We start from the raw sequence: 17,760 nt of genomic DNA, 5'->3' as shown, positions 1-17,760 counted from the left end.
AAGATACAGTACAGCTTCTTGTGTGCTTAAAACCTAAAGGGTATGTGAACAAGTAATCAAATTTCATTAATATTCAGACATATTATTTTTGAGTGTCATATTGATCTCACCTCTATAATTTCCAGCATTTCCACTCTTGTAATTTTACCATCACCATCCAGATCATACATGTTGAAGGCCCAGTTTAACTTTTGCTCAAAACTGCCTCGTGAGGTGATGGACAGTGCACAGATGAACTCTCTGAAGTCGATGGTCCCGTCTCCGTTTTTATCAAAGGTTCGGAAGGCGTGCTGGGCAAACTTTGAAGCATCTCCATATGGAAAGAACTGCAAAACAAAATAATTAACAGAACTGTAAGCAACGTAAGAAATCAAGCTCTGTACCTGCCATACTGAAGTGAGGCATTTATGAAGAGTTGCTGGTGAGCTCTGTGTGGAACTGAAGATAGGCAATGTAAGTTTCTGTAACAGTTACAGTGTAATGATTATTAAGAACTTATTTCTACAAAAATCTCTTAGCTTACCACAAACTATATTGCAAAAATATTTAATGCTAATTTAAAGCCAAATTAACTAGATGAACCTTAAAATGAAGTTGAGTGCAAATGAGAGATTGTATATGATATTCTCTGACTGTGAAATACAGCAACCAAGGTGCATTTTAACAGTATTTTTTCTGCCTGGGAGTAACCAGTCCTTGACATGTTGCAACCAAATAGATGTGTGGGCTTGTTATATAATTACATTTATTTTAAAAAAATAATCCACACATAGCATAAAAAAACCAGGAACATATGTTCCGTTCTGCCAACCAACATTAATACAAGTACATAAATGAGAACGGAGATTCAGCTAAACAATACAGAGGAATGCTTTTCAAGTTTAATATCCATTATCATTGAACACTGCAACTAACTATATCTTAACAAAATATTTTAAATGACCATGACATGTAGGTTTTCAGCTGATATTTTCTCCCTTGGGAAATGTATGATTTAAGACATTTGAGACAGGAGTTGTTCTTTCTGTGGCTCAGACTCAAGAAAAAAATACCTCTTAAGAAAGGGAGTTTTAAACCAGTGCTGAAGTCCCACTGCAGTGCAGGGACTGTACCCAAATAATGTTTGTTTCTTTATTCCCAGCACAATCTTATGGAGGCTTTTATGATCCTAAATTATAAACGTGTGTTACTCCCAGTTTGAGAGCCATTTCATGTTGTGCTTTTTTAAATTCCAATTCTTAGTAAGTATTGCATTTAACAATATAAGTTTGAAGGAAAGACTTCAGTGGCAGCTGAGGAGGTGGGTCTACATTTTACAATTTTCCATTTCCCTGTCCAGAGCTTTTGCTGCAGGCTGATGGTTGCTGTGGTCAGCTGTGAAAGCTCTTGAGCAATACACTCAGATTTCATGGGGGATCTCGGGATCTCACAGCTTATACAGAAATGGGCACTACTCATTTTCTGACTAAATACAGATTTAGAACACGGCAAGCCTTTGCTGTTTTTCCTTTGTGGAGGCCAAATGACCATTTGGATACTGTGTCTTGCCCTAAAAATGCAAAACTTGGTGTGCAGCCAGCTGCTTGCACTATGTGGCCATGCAGGTCATGTCAGGAGCCACTGCTGTGTTGCCAAACGGGTCCTAACCTGAAAGTTTCCTTTAAACTTACTGTTTTCTCTGATACCAACTTCAGACACAATGCTGGATAACCTTTGCATTGCTGAAGAGGTATGATACAATCGTTTCTCTAGCGCAGTTGCATTATAGTCATTGTAAAATCTTCCCCTCAAAAGAGAGAGTAGGGTTAAATTTTGCCCACCTCCATCCATTCAGAATATTGCCCTGTGGTGAATTATCCTCAACGGGATGCAAATTGCTGTATTATCCTAGAAGGGGTATCAGATGTGCCCATCTCACTTCCCAAGTATCTTTTGGGAAAGATATTTGAACATGGTGTGAAGGCATCAAAAGAGAGGGACACTGTACCTGTTCCAGTGGTATTTTGTCCAGGTTAACATCGCTGTTCAAGTTGTGATTTTCACATTTGACTTTGTATGGGTCAGCATCCACCCACTGCTTCTACACCCCTTCTCCAGTAGCAGAAAGGCATTTGGTATCATCTCCCCCTGAAAATACAACTTACGTGCCTGTACTCAACTCAACCTATTTCTATTTTGATAATCCAAATTGATGGAGCTGTAAATACCTCAAGGTGCTGCTGCAGCTCTTTATGTACTTTCTGGTTTTTGACCTTTAAAAATGTTTGGACTCCAGTGTGGTAAGCATGATTGGGCTTGTAAACACATAAAAAGACACATGGATTCTCTGATACAATTCAGGAGTGCAGTGACAGCTACCAGACCTTGCTGAATTGCTCTTCTGGTGCAAACCTCAACCTTTTGTTAAAGCAAATGTAGCTCCCTCTGCAGGAACGCTCTTTGGGCTCACAGTCCTGCATTTGGCTGTGTCAGAACAAAGTTATGTGAATGTTATCCAAAACCGGAACATTATTTGCAGGTTATTGAAAATCCTGATCACTGCTGCTTCTTCCTCATGATCCACCTGTCCCCCAACTTTTAAGTACCAATTGCAGATGTTATCATAGGTGGTATTTAATTTTATGTGTGTATAGATAGATGTACACTTCTGCAGACCACTGGGGAGAAGTTAAGTAGTGGCTCTTGTGCCCTGCAGCTCCACCAGGACTCCACTGCTCCCCCCTTCTATTATTGGAAGCTTGCTGGCTGTTCCAAGCTGAAAAGAGAAATCTCTTGCTTTTTAAATCTGTACTGAACGCTGTCCTGTGATGTGTATGTTACCAAAAAACCCACTTCAAAATCTTACAGTCTTTCAAGTGTTTCTGTTAAGAGCTGACTATTGCTGAGGATGCTGCCTAATCAAGTATTTCTCTGACTGTGACTCTGCAGTCTCTATAACAGAAAGGCAAGTAGCTGGAGGGAAATGGGGTTGTCCTTTTCGCTGTCCAGAGAACCAAAATACATTGAGGTGCCCTCTCCTATGATCCACACTGAGAAATGGTACAAATGTACTGGTGGGATCAAAGAACTAAACTACAGTGAAGAAGCTCACTTACAAAAACGGTGAAGAAGTGGCAGACACCCAGAAATACTCAAGAGCCCAAGAACAAAGTGGGGGATTAGGAGGGGTCAGTGGCTGGAGATGCCAAAGACCATTTCTAAATTATTCTTGGTGAACGTATCATTCAGTGTCCCATTAGAGGAGCATAAGCAAGCTGTGACTACCTCTTGTGCCAGTCATACCATTAACCTTGTGTAGCAGGGAGAAGAGCATCCTTCTAATTTTTTTCATCACAGACGAGTTTTTGTCTTCTGAGGTGAGGAAGGTGGTGGCACTGCTCAGAGCTAAGCCTTGGCACTTACAGCCTAGTAAGGTGAACAAATGGAACTGATGCCTTTTTCTTCTTTTTTTTTTCCTATTTGCCTCACTCTAGGGAGCAAATTCAGTAAAAGGTCCTCTAGGGACTGCAGGCACTCTTCTTCAGTCTGTACCTGCTGGTTTGTATTATTTTTAGCTCAGAACAATAAAAAAACATTGTCAAAAGTTGTTTAAAAATCTACTTGAAGACTTCCATTGGCCTGTTTTGAAATAATTCATAAATAAGAAATGGAGTAAAAGGAAACCAAAACAATTACAGAGCAAAAGAAGCCAGCTCTGGTAAAACATTATTTGACTATTAAAATACAGTGAGGCCTTAGCAAGGTGTAAAAGCACAAACTTTAACTACTTTAAGACTAGTCTGAGCCAAGTGGCAATGGGAGACAGGGATCTGTGGAAGACAAACACCCATTTTTGGCAGGGGAAATATGAGGAGGGTGGTTTAGTCTGCCTCATATGGGACTCTGATATGAGCTCAGTGAATGCCTCAGAAACAAGTAAAGAAACACAGTTGGGATTTTCAGAGGCTACAGCCACTGACCAAGTCAGTGCCTTCAGCTGCTTCTGCAAACCCTTGTCCAGGTGATCAATCTACATACAAAAGCAACTAGTTCCCTTTTGCTGCACTGAAAAGTGCAGCCTACACACCATCATTGTCTCCACAATCTCTACAGACAACTACCAATTAGGAAAGAAAAAAGGAAGAGAAAAAAAAAAATCCCTCTTATTCTGCTTTTAAATTTCAGAGAAGATTGTCTTGTAGATTCTTATCTCCCAGAATGTTTCTGGACACCCTTCTGGTATATGGGGGGCTTTCAAAGGGTCCTGGAATATCTAGCAAATAGCATCTACAAATTATACATAAGTCTGGGGGGAACTGATCTAATACCTAGAAATATTTATCTGCTTGGCTACAGATGCTTTAGTGTCTTTGAAGTGAGGCTGTTCACAGACAACTCTGTGACCAACTCTATTCAGATCATCTTTGGGAGGGAGTTATTGAAAAAGCATAAAGCATACGCTAAAGCATATGGCTAAAGCTTTAGAATGTGGCTAAAACATAAAGAAAAAAAACAAAACAAAACAAAAGCAATACACTTCCCCAAATTCCCCAGGGTCCACAAAAGAACGGTCTCTCCTTGATTGTTAGGAGTGAAGGGAATCTATAGACCAGCCTAAGTGGTGCTTTGTTTTTCATGTGATGCTTTATCACGTTTCAGATGCGTTTCTATTAAAAGGGAAATTCTGCTATAAAATGGAGAAAACCAGAATTGAGTAGTGTACGAAAAGCTGAACATGCTGCCTACACATGCCTAAGTGATGATTTGGTCACGGATGTAAGGTCACAGCTTCCACCACCAACATGGGAACTGGAGCGCAGAACTGGAAGCAGGTGAGCAGAAGGTGGTACGGGGCTTCTGTATCCCGGGCTTGGAGAAGATGGAAGAAGCAGCTGCCAATTCCCCCAGGAGACGAGATTCCCTGTTCAGGGCTCAGCACTGCCATGATCTGCTGAGGGCTGAAGCAGCAAAGAGTGACGAGCAAGGCACAGCCAGTGCAAGGAGCAGCACAAGCATCATCAGCACATGGAAGCAAGCCTGGCAGTTGGCTCCCATGGGAAAAACCTTATACAATTGATGCTGTTATACTTTAGAAAGGAGTTACCCTTTTTATCTACTTTGTTAGGGTTTTCTTTCCTCCCTTTAATAAGTTTGCTATGCACTGAGTTCACCTTTGTAAGTGGAGAACATGAGCACTTTGAGAATCAGGAAGTTTGGCTGCTGGTAGAAGCTCAGATGGGTATTTTTTATAGAAAACCTCTTAAATTTGAACCCAGATGCTGAGAGATGCTGGTCAAGCCCCATCTTACAGGTCCTCAAAGTGAGTTCACTGAGGGGGATGACTGTGATGACTGGGGAGCAAGTTGCTGCTCACTAGTTTTTCAAGAGGACAAAGCTCTGTGTTCCTGCCAGCAGTACCAACGCAGGAGTTAGTCAAGGAGATAAGAAAAAGGATTATTTTTTAGTTCTTTCCTTTAGAAAAAATAATTGTAATTTACTATAACATACTGTACTCTTGCACTTCATGTCTTAAGGCATGAGAAGGGGAAGAGATGTACAGGGTGTGACCATCGGGACCTGTCCCGAAGGTTGTGCCGCTCGGGCGCCAGGGTGACCTGCAGGGCTGCAGCCTGTGCCTGCCAGCACCTCTCTGTACAAAACCGCAAACTAATGTAAGAAGAGCATAACCACAGCAGAACAAACAGACACAGCCAGGACATCATTCTGGAAAAGATTTGACTGCCCTGGGAATACACAGCTCAAGCGCAGGTCAGGACAGATACACCTTTAGACTAGATAGAGACACATTTTCAAGACTTCCTGAGGATGTGTGGATTAAGAAAGGATAAGGCACAACATACCCCTCTCATTCATGTTATGTCTCACCCTTATTCTCCAGAGCAATGCCAGTGAAATGAATGTGGAATGTTGTGAGCTGCCTCTGTGCCCAGCCTGGAGTGGAGAGGGCTGGCAGAGAGCATTCCACCAAGGGTGACCAGTGGGACAGGGTGAAGCCAAGCAGGATGGGGCTGTGAGCCCAGGAATGCCTGTGGGTGTGAGAGCCACAGCATCGCCCGGGGTCGGTGCTGTACTTTGCTCCTTGGTCAATGGAGAGAGGCTTCTCCAAAGAGCCACCTGAAGCCATCAAATTAGGTGTCAGAGATCTCTCCCTTGACTGGCTGTAGGGGGAGCAGAGGGATCATTAAGCTTAAACTATGTTTTTTAGCAAAGTAAGTCTTCACAGTCCTAAGCAGGGAGACTTCTAGTCCTGGTAAATCTCAGACTAGGCTTCTTCTCAGCTATCCTCTACATACTTTTGGCTGAACAAGTGTTTGCAGTGCTTGCTTACAAAACAGACTTTCCAAAATCACAGCAGTGGGATGATGTAATATCCTTTCCCTGCTGAAAGGTCTCAGCGTGGACATGGAAACCCCACACTTGCTTCCCTCCCCTATCTGAGACAAGCTGAACGGGCAGCTCAGGAGAAGGCACCAGCTACAGCATAGTATGGATCAGAGAACTGTGAGCTGCCAAACTGGGAACAGCTTGTGTGAACTAATATTTGAGGGATCAGAAAGAGATCAAACATACTTTTTTTTAACAAATTAGTGGTTGAGGAATTGCTTTAGGAGACAGAAGTTTTTGATTCTAGTATTTCCCCCACTAAATATATTTTAAAATCTTTAACTCAAATAATTTTCAAAATTCTCCTTTCACTTCATCTGCATCTTAACCGCTATGATACTAAGCAGAACCTACATTATTAGCAGTATGGGCCAATGCAAACAATCCAGTTACTTCAGTGGGTTCTGAATTGGGCCTATGATCATGCTAAATCTGAAACCATTTCCTTACCACTTTCTAGTTCTGTCAAAGGTTTTCCCTGAGTTATTATTCATTGGATGAGATATTTAATGAACTGAAACACATCCAAATGTTTGTTATTCAAGTCCAGACCCCAAGGACATTTAGGCAACCAAGGCAAAACACATGAAGGGACACAAGCAGTGAAGGGTACTGAGCAATCACCTCCATAGACAGATCTTCCCTCACTCTAAGGTGTCCAAATGTTTTCGCTGTGGATTTCCAAGGGCTTTTCTCACACAACTCTTCTGTCTAGACTTTGGAGATCCTGTTCCCAGAGGCAATTAACCACACCTCACTGGGCTGAAGTTCTTCTGTGGTTCCTATGCCCAACTGCCCTTTAAATGAAAAGCATTTAGATAACCACTGAGGATTTCAGTCTCAGAGCTCTCCAAGGCAGAAGTTTACTGCAGAGACAATACAGGCAATGAATGAGCACCCAAGAATTTGGCTCCATAGAAGCAGAAGTAATTTCAGCAACTATGCATGCTTCCATTAGAATTTAATCAAATGTTAAGGGATTTGGATCCCAGAGATACAGGTGTTCCTGTTGTGTTCCCAGCTCTCAGCCACAGAGTAGCAGCACATCAGCACTGAAAGGCATATCACATGCTTTTGAAAGGTCTGTGGCTGTCTTGTTCATATGCATAGAAAATTAAGTGAGGGTTACAATGATTTAATTTCACTACTGAAATTCCAGGGGGTGGAATTGAATGATGTTTCTGCACTGTGCTAGAGATGAGATGCTGTAACAGATCCAGACATGATATTCAGAATTGTGGTACAGATGGGGACCCTCCTCTCAACCTTCTTCTTATCCTCTGTTCCTCCCTACCCTGCATTATCACTCCGTTGTGTAGAGAAATCCTAGGAGAGGCCTAAAAGCTCTCGCAATAGCTCATCCCCAGCTACAGTACTGATGCCACCAATCTCCACAAGCTGAAGCAAGTGCTGCATTAACGGGCTGATGGGAATCCCTGATCTCTGCTCCACCACAGATACAGCCAGAGGAAAATGGGCGGGTTGGTGGCATCTTCTGGGTTAATGATGCATGTAAAACTTCCTGGAATAGCAGCAGGGTTTTGTGGAGTAGATTTCAAAGCTGAGAGCCTTGCCCAACCACATCTTGTGTGTTACAAGGCTAGTTAGCTTAAAAATTTATTTTGCTAAGCTATTTTTACTTTGCAGATGAAGTTGGAAAGAGCAAGCATAGCTCTAACAAACTCTGTTCATGTTTAGTGAATTGTATTTCCTCTGCCTTCAAAAATACAAATAAATGGATGAAAATGGTACTACTGTGTCAGAGTGTGTACCTTTTGAAATCCAAGCTCAATGTATTACCTTAAGGCACTAATGTAACTCAAGAATCAGTGAGATTATCATAGTTGATGATATGTAGCCTGTCCATGTATAGGACTGCAGCTTCTTCTGATGGAATACGCAATGAAGCAACTGCATCAATGTTTTTTTTTCTCTTGCATGTTAATATAGCTACAGTGCTTCAGAAGTGAGATTCATTTTGTGTTCCTCCTACATCTGCCTTTACTTGGAGCAAAACATTATCAGTTTTCCTGTCTCTCTCTCTTCTCCCATTCAGCCTTTGAAGGTTTATTATCTCCTTCCAGCTTGTTATACATGTACCAAAGCACTTCACACCAAAGCATGTGCTCAGTATCTGGGAGAAAAGCCATTTTCTGGCTCAACTCTAGCCTTTTTATTGTGCTTTACACAGATAAAAGACCCACTGAGCTGACCCACTGGAAAAATGCAGAATTGGAGCATGCCACAACCCTGTACTACAGGTCTGCATGGCTTTTACCAGCCACATTTCTTCAGAGGAATCAAGTTCTCTCAAGTCAGCCAAAAAAATGAGTCTGATTATGTTTTGCTGAATATCAGGGAAGAGGTTACCCCATAGGATTACAATGGATTGATACACATGAATCTGGGCTTCAGGCTGACTCCAAGCCTTTCAACACTGGCAAAATTCATTGCTGCAAAGCAGAAGCCAGCATGGTATTTTCTGTAGACAGGCAAATAAAAAAAAGACATCAGGGATAAAGCATCAGTTGCAGAGCAGAAACAACACAGAAACAGGAGTTAAAAAAAAACTTATACACGGTCTCAGAGCTAATCTTCACAGTAAAAACCCTCCAGCCTTTTGCCCCCATAGATGCTGATTCTGGTATAGCTGCACTCTTAAGCAGATCTGCAGTGTACGGTAGAAATATCCCACCTAGGAAAACTGCCTCCAGCCACCCGGCTTTAGCTTGCTGGAGGGTCCCAAGGCAGCAGGCATTATCCACAGCTGTGGGTCTATAGGTTGCAGCAGCAGCTGAGCCACAGGGCTGAGTCTCTGGAGAGGATAATCTCAAGGACCACCAGAGACCAGGGTCTAAATGGCTATTTAGATGAATGTCTCAGCTCTCCATGTGTAAATTCATGAGATGTCCCCACCTCAGAGGTACGCTGTGAGGATAAACACAACAAAGAATTGTGACTATTTCAGATACTGCTGCAGTGGGAGTGATACAACTAGCAAGAACTGGGGAGAACTGCCAAACCTCATGGATATTTACTGCTTATGTCTCTGCTCAGTAGCTTTAACGCTGTGAACATGTATGCATGCATAGACACATGGGGAGGCTTATAAGCAGCTGTTAGTTCTTCACATAAAGAAGAAATATTTAGAAGAGCCAAGAAATATAATTTCTCCCCTTCACGGGGAAAATTCACAATTTGTACAGGCTGAAGTGGGATCAGAGAAGAGTCTGTGTCTTATCCAGACCTCTAAGTACTGTGACTAGCTCTTACATTATTGTTAAGGACTGTCACCCTGATTTGCAGATGTTTTTAGCCACTGCAGAAATGCTCATTTGAAGCATATGGAGAAGAAATATTTGAGAATTTAGGAGCTGACCTTGAATTATCAATACCAGTTCCTTGCAACTGTGAGAGACACCGGTTAAGAGACCAGAGAATGAGCACACACCACAGGCTATGATAAAGCAAGACCCACAGTAAAAAATCATCATATGCCAAGAGGTTGGAGGAAGATGGATGGGAAAAGAGAAGCCACGCTTCATCTTCTCAAACATCCATCTGGCAGGGTCTACCTCTAAAAAAAACTTTCAACCTGAAAAGTTAATCTCTACATTCACATTTGTGGGGAATTAGTCATTAACTAGCAGGAAATGAATCGATTTTCAATCACAGCTTTTCTCTGATTAGATTTGGACAATAAGAAACTTAATTGAGCTGTGGTAGTGCTATAGGTCAATACACTAGCAGATCAGTTATTACTCAGTGCTAACAAAAAAAATCTTCAGAGAGAATTGTCATCAAAACAATTAGTATTGCTAGTGCATAACACCATGACTACCGCTGATTAAATGTTATTTCTCTTTGATCTTCTTTAACTGAACAGCAGCACTGGAACACTTTATTTATTTTAAGTTTGGCACAGTCTCCCACTGCCCCAAGGTCAGCGATAGCACAGGGCTATGACAATGTCTGGATCCTGCTGTGCTGTAGCTATGCCCCAGCCTAATTACAACATCCTTTTTCCTGACACCATGTTATCTCTTTAGGAATCTGGGAACATACCAGATGGAGAATACACTGATCTGGGACACTTCTTTTTTTTTTTCCCTCCTTCCCCCCCCCGCCCCCCCCCCCCCCCCCCCGATGAAAAGATCATCTGACTCCATTTCTGAAAAAGGCTTTATTTTCCCAGTAAGTTTTGGCTCCAAAGGTTCAGAGTATTAACTTGAATGCTGTGCCTCCTGTGTTGTGAAGTCCTTAGTGCAAATTTCCCAAAAGGATGGGACTATAGAAGCATCAGTTAAGTGCTATTTCCAGCCAAAAAGGGATTTGAAACACGAGTCACTAAAGTCTGAGACAACCATCTTATGAATATACAGATGGAACTGCAGAAAAAATTCTCGTGCCTGAAATATCTGTCTCATATACTTACGTAATATGTCCTCCTAAAATTCTTATACATATGGAGTTGTTATAGCCCAGTACTGCAGAAAGGAAACTGCAGAAAGAGAAGGAAAATGACTGTAGCTGGGAGTATCAGAGAACTGAGGATTTGAACCTCAAGATCTCAGTGAGTGTTAAACTACAAAATCCCTTTTCTTGATATTGAGTGCAAAGGAGTGGAAAAAGAGGAAAATTGTATAGTACCATGAGCATCTTGAGAGAACTTGGTCTGCTGAAAAAAGCATTGATTATTCAAGGAGAGAAAACGGGAAGGGCTGACTCCCTCCCCAAATTGGTGTGCCCTGCTGCTTGTTGCCATCACAGGCTAGAAAAGGGAACCCCAGCCTGCACCTCCAGGAAGCTCGGTCCCAACAGGAACACATGTAACAGGAGAAGTAACTGCCCCTATAGCCACAGTCTCTAGGTCAGTCAGCGTGCAGTGGTGTGCCCTTCATCCCTCTGTGCCCAACCAACTCCAGGCAATGGAATGGGAGGGGTTATTTTTTGTGTTGTACCAAAAACATTTAACAACGCCTAAGGGCTTGGCAGAGTTCATGACGTACTTGGGAACCCACCTGGGTAAATCCTGACATCTGTTTGCTTGGAGACCACACAACATCTGTCCCTAAGCTCCTGTGGTCTTGGCACACAAAGAGATACCTGATCTGGGTTGGTAACAGGGTGTGTTACAGAATAAGGTTTCAATGCGGGACAAAAGGGGGGAGAGTTAAGGGAATGGGAAGGACCCCAAAGTTAGAGATAAAATGCAAGAAGGACGGTAGCAATAGGCAGAATAGTTAGCATAATAGGTAAGAGGCAGGTGGACAATGATTTGGTTCATCCTTTTTTTCCTGCTGTCCCTAGGCATACCCTATTGACTTTTATTTTCAGTTCTGAGTTTCAAAGCAATTCCACAACTCACAGAGGAACAGTACTAAATTGAAGTTTCTAATCATTTGAAATTGGAAATGGGCCCACATTTCTAACTGCTGCAAGGCCTGTCTCAAAGCTTTTGTTTTGAAATGCAGCTGTGAGAAGACAGGATTTCAGGTTTCCTTCTGAAAATTTTGTACAGCTCTACCTAGGAGATCCATCTACCTGAACCCTTTTAATTCTGTTTTTATGGAGAATAATAACAAAAAAGGACTCTTTTAACACAATGCAGTTTTAAGATTCCAGCTTTGCAAGATAATGTATTTTCTTTCGTATCTAGGCTTTCTCTTATAACACAAACCTTTTGAAAGGTCAATGCCAAGACTTATAAGCCCAATATTGTATAAAAACTTTGAAATAGCAGCATGCTGGTGCAAAGGATCATGCATATGTAACTATATATACATACCTAGATATATTTAGATATATATCAAAGGAGAGAACTAAATCAGTTTTTGCTTAGAAAAAATGTCTTGGAAGACAACACTCTTGAGCTCACTGACATTTAAAAAAAAGCAGATTTATTTATGATGTGAAGTGTTGTGCACATTTGTAGTTCCATGTGAATAACAGGATTATTATTGCTGTTACCGATAGTCACAATATCTAGGAATCCTGGTTCAGCAGCATTTGGATAAAATCTAAAGATCAACACAGAAGAAAAAGAAAAAGGAAAGGGGTAAGTCAGTGCAAGGAGCCTGGAAGACTCTTCTTTGTGACTTGATCCAATGGATTTTCTCAAGGGTGGGAAAGGAGAAGGGAATGACACAGCCCATTACATCACCTTCTGGGAATTAAGAAGAAGTATGGGCAGATCTAGAATAAACCACAGCTATTACAACAATGACAGCTCTTGTGTACACTATCTCCTTGTCTATTAGCTCCACAGATCAACACCCCTAAGGGGAAGGGGTCTTGAACAAAGACTTTCAAAGGATAAATGGAAGGACATAAAGGAGCATTACATTCTTGTTCCTTGTCTAAAATGGTGCAAGAAGGGAAAATCCTCATCATATACAAATTATTTTTTTCCATCAGTTATGTTTTGCCATCTGTAGAAAGAGATGAAAAAGTCCCTGTGGGCCATATGGATCACTGGTTTCACACAGAGATGCCACCTCCCTGGATATGCTGTTGCTGTGCGAGTACTGACTGTACTCATGAGCCAATGCAGAAAAATGTGGATACTGATACCAGTGATACTTAGTACTAGATGCTTCCCAAAGGTGTCTCTTTTTTAGGCAACTGGCCAGCTAAAGAAGATAGTATCATCCCACAGAGTAGAACTTCTCCCCCATTTCATCCCTTCTGCTCCAATCAAATCTTGTGGTATGCAGACTTCTATGAGATTAACTTAAGTGAACTGGGTGTTTGGAGGGGGAAAATTACCTCACATATTCTGTTTCCTCAGTACTGTAACTTCGTACTATCACTTTCCAGTGGGTTTCTGAGGTTTTATCCACTCTTTCAGGTATCAGACATGACCACAAGGGCCATGTCATTTTTAGAGGAATCCGTAAACATATTAGTAAAAACTGGAACATGCTGCTTGCTCATTTAAAGCACTGCAAGCGAGAGGCAGGGTTGCCTTCTCTCCTGCATTTGCCTGCTTAAGTAACTTAAATCCTTCAGCACATGGTACCTTTGAATTTCAGCTTTTTGCCATGAGAAAATCACCACTGAAGCAAAAAGCTATAATGGGTAGAGCAGCCTCTTCTGTTACAGATAAATCAACCAGTTAAGTGCTTACCTGTCACTTGGTTCCTTTAAGATCTTACCATTATTCATACACTCAGTCTATAAATGACTTAACACCATGCAGCAAGACCATAAAAAGGGATAGTATAAAATAAACTCTAAAACCTGCAGAGAATGAGTTACCTTTAATTAAGAACTATCTTTATATATAAAGGTGAACAAAACTATACTAATAAAAAAGATCCATCAACATGAATGCTTAGAAGAAAGCTACTATGCATGCCCATTCTTCCAACACCAGAGTATCTCATTGCATGCACTATTTGACACCGTAACAACTGAAGCTTCAATAACATAATTAGGAGTCAGCTGAAAAGAAGACACAATAAAAAGCACTTAAGTAATACAATTCTTTAATGCCGATTCCTTGCTGATTTATTTATCACACAAGCTTTGTGCAGTTACATGTTCTCCTTCATATTGTTACCCTCTGTACACCAGACCAACTAACGATACCCATACCACTTTAACTGAACATCAAATTCTGAGTGCTAAACGTAAAACCGATGCAATTTCACTTCAAAATCATATCCATTTGAATTCTTCCCCTCAGCTACAAAAAGATCTCTAAAAACCTGAAAGCCCAACTAAATCCACCTTGCAAGAAGCAAAATACGTCTATTTACAGACACAGCAAAGCATAACTACAGGGATGCATCAAAATCAATGTTTCCCATTACCTCAAAAATAAGCTCAAAAATGTAGACTGATGCAATTTGAACTGCCCAGCAGTATAATTATCATAACTAGCTCACACTGGGGAACAACTGTTGCTTTTCCACACTGAGTAATGAATATGAGTAATAGATTTGACTTTTTCCCCCAAGTATTCTGGTAAACATGTTAAATAAATCAGTTTGTAGGCTTTCATGAATACATAATAACAGCTACTCAGTCCTTAGCAAGCACGGAACAATACAATAACAGTAATAATGGCAAAAAAAGAGTTCAGTATTGGGGTAAGAATTTGAAGGAGGATTAGTCATACATGCCTCTGGATAAGTTAGCTCTCTTACCTTATGAGAGCAGCAGATCGCATAATCTTTAATATTCTTGTACCTCAGAGTCAATAAAGATGAATAAAAAGCGCTATAGACATTAATGGTTGAACAATAAACTATGTAATCATGACCAAACTATTATGCTACCAACTGCTTTACAGAAGGATGCTGGTTTACGCTTGCCAAGGGGAATCCTCCCAGGAACACTGTTCTTGGCGATGCCAGTTCCTAAAACATCCCTTTAAAGTTTGCAACTGGGAGATACAGCCCAAGTCCTGACATATCTCCTCTATGAGTTGACTGCATATAATGCTCTCTAGAGATGACTTATTCCTGGAGGAACAGCAATGACATATATTTCACATGTATTTGATAGACTCACATTTCATACCAGATGTAATTAAGGATGAAACATAAGAAGCTAATTCTAGTAAGTTAAATTCTCAAACAAAATAAAAAATCAAAACCAGAATTACAGGAAGTCAAGAATAAAACAAGAAAGCATTCTCTCGACTGGTTGCTCTTATCACAGAAGTAACAGGTAGGCATCTTCTCCAGTACAGGAGCTTTTCTGAATTTGTCCTCCCATTGCATTCCTTTCTCAACACACTTCTGGCTTATAGGGTCTTCTTGATGGTCAAAGAATTTTCAAGCCTCTAAACACTTCATAAATCATCTGCGACAGGCATTCAGTGAACAACCACTCTCTTAAGGCAGCTGTCTCTATAATGCAACTAGTTTCACAGAGACTCCATATGGCATCTTATTTAAAATATATGACAGAGTTGGCATTTCATCTGTTTCGGAGTTCATGCTCTCATAAAAATAGGACAAAGCCCCCCTTCTCATAGCATGAGATCCTTATGGAGAGGTAGCAGCATCTTCATAACTAAGGTTACAACTGATTTCCTTGTAAAGAAGTCTCAAAATTTGTTGCATCTTTCCTCAGTGACAGCCAAATACTTAAGGGTGATAATACTGCCCAGGCAAAAAGACCTTCAACAAACCAGCCAGGGAATTCAGTCTCTGAGGATGTAACACATACTGAACAAGAAACACAGGAGAATTGTATATAGTCCCTGTTAAACAATAGGAGAGAAGAAACTTGAAATATGCCTTAGACAGGACATGTCTAAAGAAGAATAATAGCCTACCAAGCTAATGGCTGCCAGTGCTTTTTAGTGTTGACAAAATATGGAGAAGCTTGTCTTCCAAACTGGGGTCTAGGGTCCAGCTAGAAAATGCAACACTGGCATTTCTTCCTGCACTTGGGATGAAGCCCAGAGGATAACCAGTCCAGCTGCCAGGACAGATTTAGCAGTATCATCTGCCATGACCCTGGGCAGAGATAACTCATAAGAAAGAAGGTAAAATCCTAAACCATGGATACAGAGCTCTCAGATGGAACATTTTAAGCTCTCACCCAAGCAAACACCATTAGCAGCCAGCACCAGTATTTTGGGTTGTCTAAGTACACTGGAGAGAAAATTCTGAAAGCACCAAAACCTATGAAGGTCAATCAGAAACTGCTTTCTGAGGTAGCTCTGTTCTTCCTTTCTTACACAAGTGTTGGAAATAGTCTGTACCTCTGATAGCTCAGTCTCTCCTACTAGGGTGTAAGCAGACCACCAACTCTTAGAAAGCTGCCAGAGCTCAATAGTATTTTCACAGAAGTTTGTCAGTTGGAGACCCTCTGTCAAGGTTATGGCTCCCTTCATTTGGGGAACAGTGAGAGTACACTCAAAGCAAGCACAGAAGATAGTAGATTTTTCTCAGCTGTCCACGTTATTAATGAAGAAATTCAATCTAAATAAAGCCCTACTGGCAGAGAAATGCGGTCTTAAATTCAATAATTTCCACCTGCTGTTAGCATCAATACTTCTTCCAGCCCCACCGCAAAAAATGTTTATGCCTGGTTCTCTTATACACTAGATTTCTGACTGCCACTCAGCTGTGGACAGTCCTGATATCTAATCGGTACCACAGTACCTACATTTGTCATCTGTGATTATACTAGCTCTATTCTGGTAACTCTGTTTGCTGAAAAAATATTTTTGGGAGCCAATGTCTGTCACATTTAGTTTAACAGCCAGCCTGACAAACACCAATTCAAAGCTCATTGCTTCATTCTTCTTCATCAATGGAAAGAGATGCTGCATCTTGATGGGGTGATATATCCCAAGACAGGTTATATATCCCAACAGCAGACGTGACCTGAATCCCACTCCAAGTGAGCACTTTGTGATTTCTTGGGTTATGAAGGGCTGAAATATAAAGTGTTACTTCCTCATGCTGTCTTTAACAATGATGTACCTATAATCTTTCCAGATTTACTAATGAACTAGACAGCCCTGTTGCATTTCCTGTAAAATTCATAAATATCTGCAATCTACAACAAACTATTCTAACCGCTGATACAAAATGACAGGGAGAGAAAGGGACAGGGTGGCACTGAAGCTTGAACATGATGCAAATTTGAGGTCACAATCTCATGTGTTTGAGACCTGTCATGAAGCTGAAATACAAGTGAAGCTGTCACAGTGATAGTGACAATACAGTTCAGCATGCTGATGAAGTGACTAAAATCCAGAATGACTGCAGAGCCAAGGGAAAAAAGTTGGGTTTTCTCCTACTTGTGTACATAAATAGGAAAGATTTGGTTCTGTTGTCCTATAAGCACACTCTCTGAGATGTCAGTCTAAAGCAATGACTGACCTGTGCTATATTTATCGAGTGGCAGAATATGTTGACTTTTCAACTGAAATGTATCCTTGGATATTTCTATTACTGCAGTGGAGCTGTGTTTTCACAAGAGGGCAATGTACATTTGCCAGTCACAGCAAACCAGTTTGTGCTTTTCCTTTGACAGCAACGCTCCCATTGCCTCAGGAGAGGTAACAATCTGTAGATTTAGCTAGATACACCAATTTGTAAAATGTGCTGTTAATAACAGGTTTTCAATTTTAAAAAGAGCTGTTTTCACATCTGCAGAAATCTGAGTGAACCCTAAATGCTTTGTTAGCATCAAGGATCTAATCCCACAACCTACCCACACAGATGGACACCAGACTACCAGCAAAGCAAGGCAACAAAACAAACGAGCTTGCGACATCATACATAAATAAGCCATCTACCAACTCTACCACTTTTATACCTGTCCTAGCACCTTATTACTTTTTGGGTCCATCTGCTTGGGACTTTTGGGTGGAAAACAGTGTGGAATATTTGCTTTAAGTAG

The 17,760-nt window shown here is 41.0% G+C and overlaps 1 protein-coding gene across 3 annotated transcripts in view; it reads right to left on the bottom strand.

Moving 5' to 3' along the window:
- Positions 1-17,760, bottom strand: part of VSNL1 (visinin like 1) — a 90,944-nt gene that overhangs the window by 1,811 nt on the left and 71,373 nt on the right. For all 3 annotated transcript variants that reach the window (XM_074820102.1, XM_074820100.1, XM_074820101.1), the window contains exon 3: positions 111-326. In XM_074820102.1, coding sequence (XP_074676203.1) covers positions 111-326 — 216 coding nt within the window. The remainder of the gene's footprint in view (positions 1-110; positions 327-17,760) is intronic.

This window comes from Strix aluco, chromosome 3 (assembly GCF_031877795.1).
Source record: "Strix aluco isolate bStrAlu1 chromosome 3, bStrAlu1.hap1, whole genome shotgun sequence".
Taxonomy (NCBI): Eukaryota; Metazoa; Chordata; class Aves; order Strigiformes; family Strigidae; genus Strix; species Strix aluco.
This window is presented reverse-complemented; position numbering and strand designations above follow the sequence as displayed.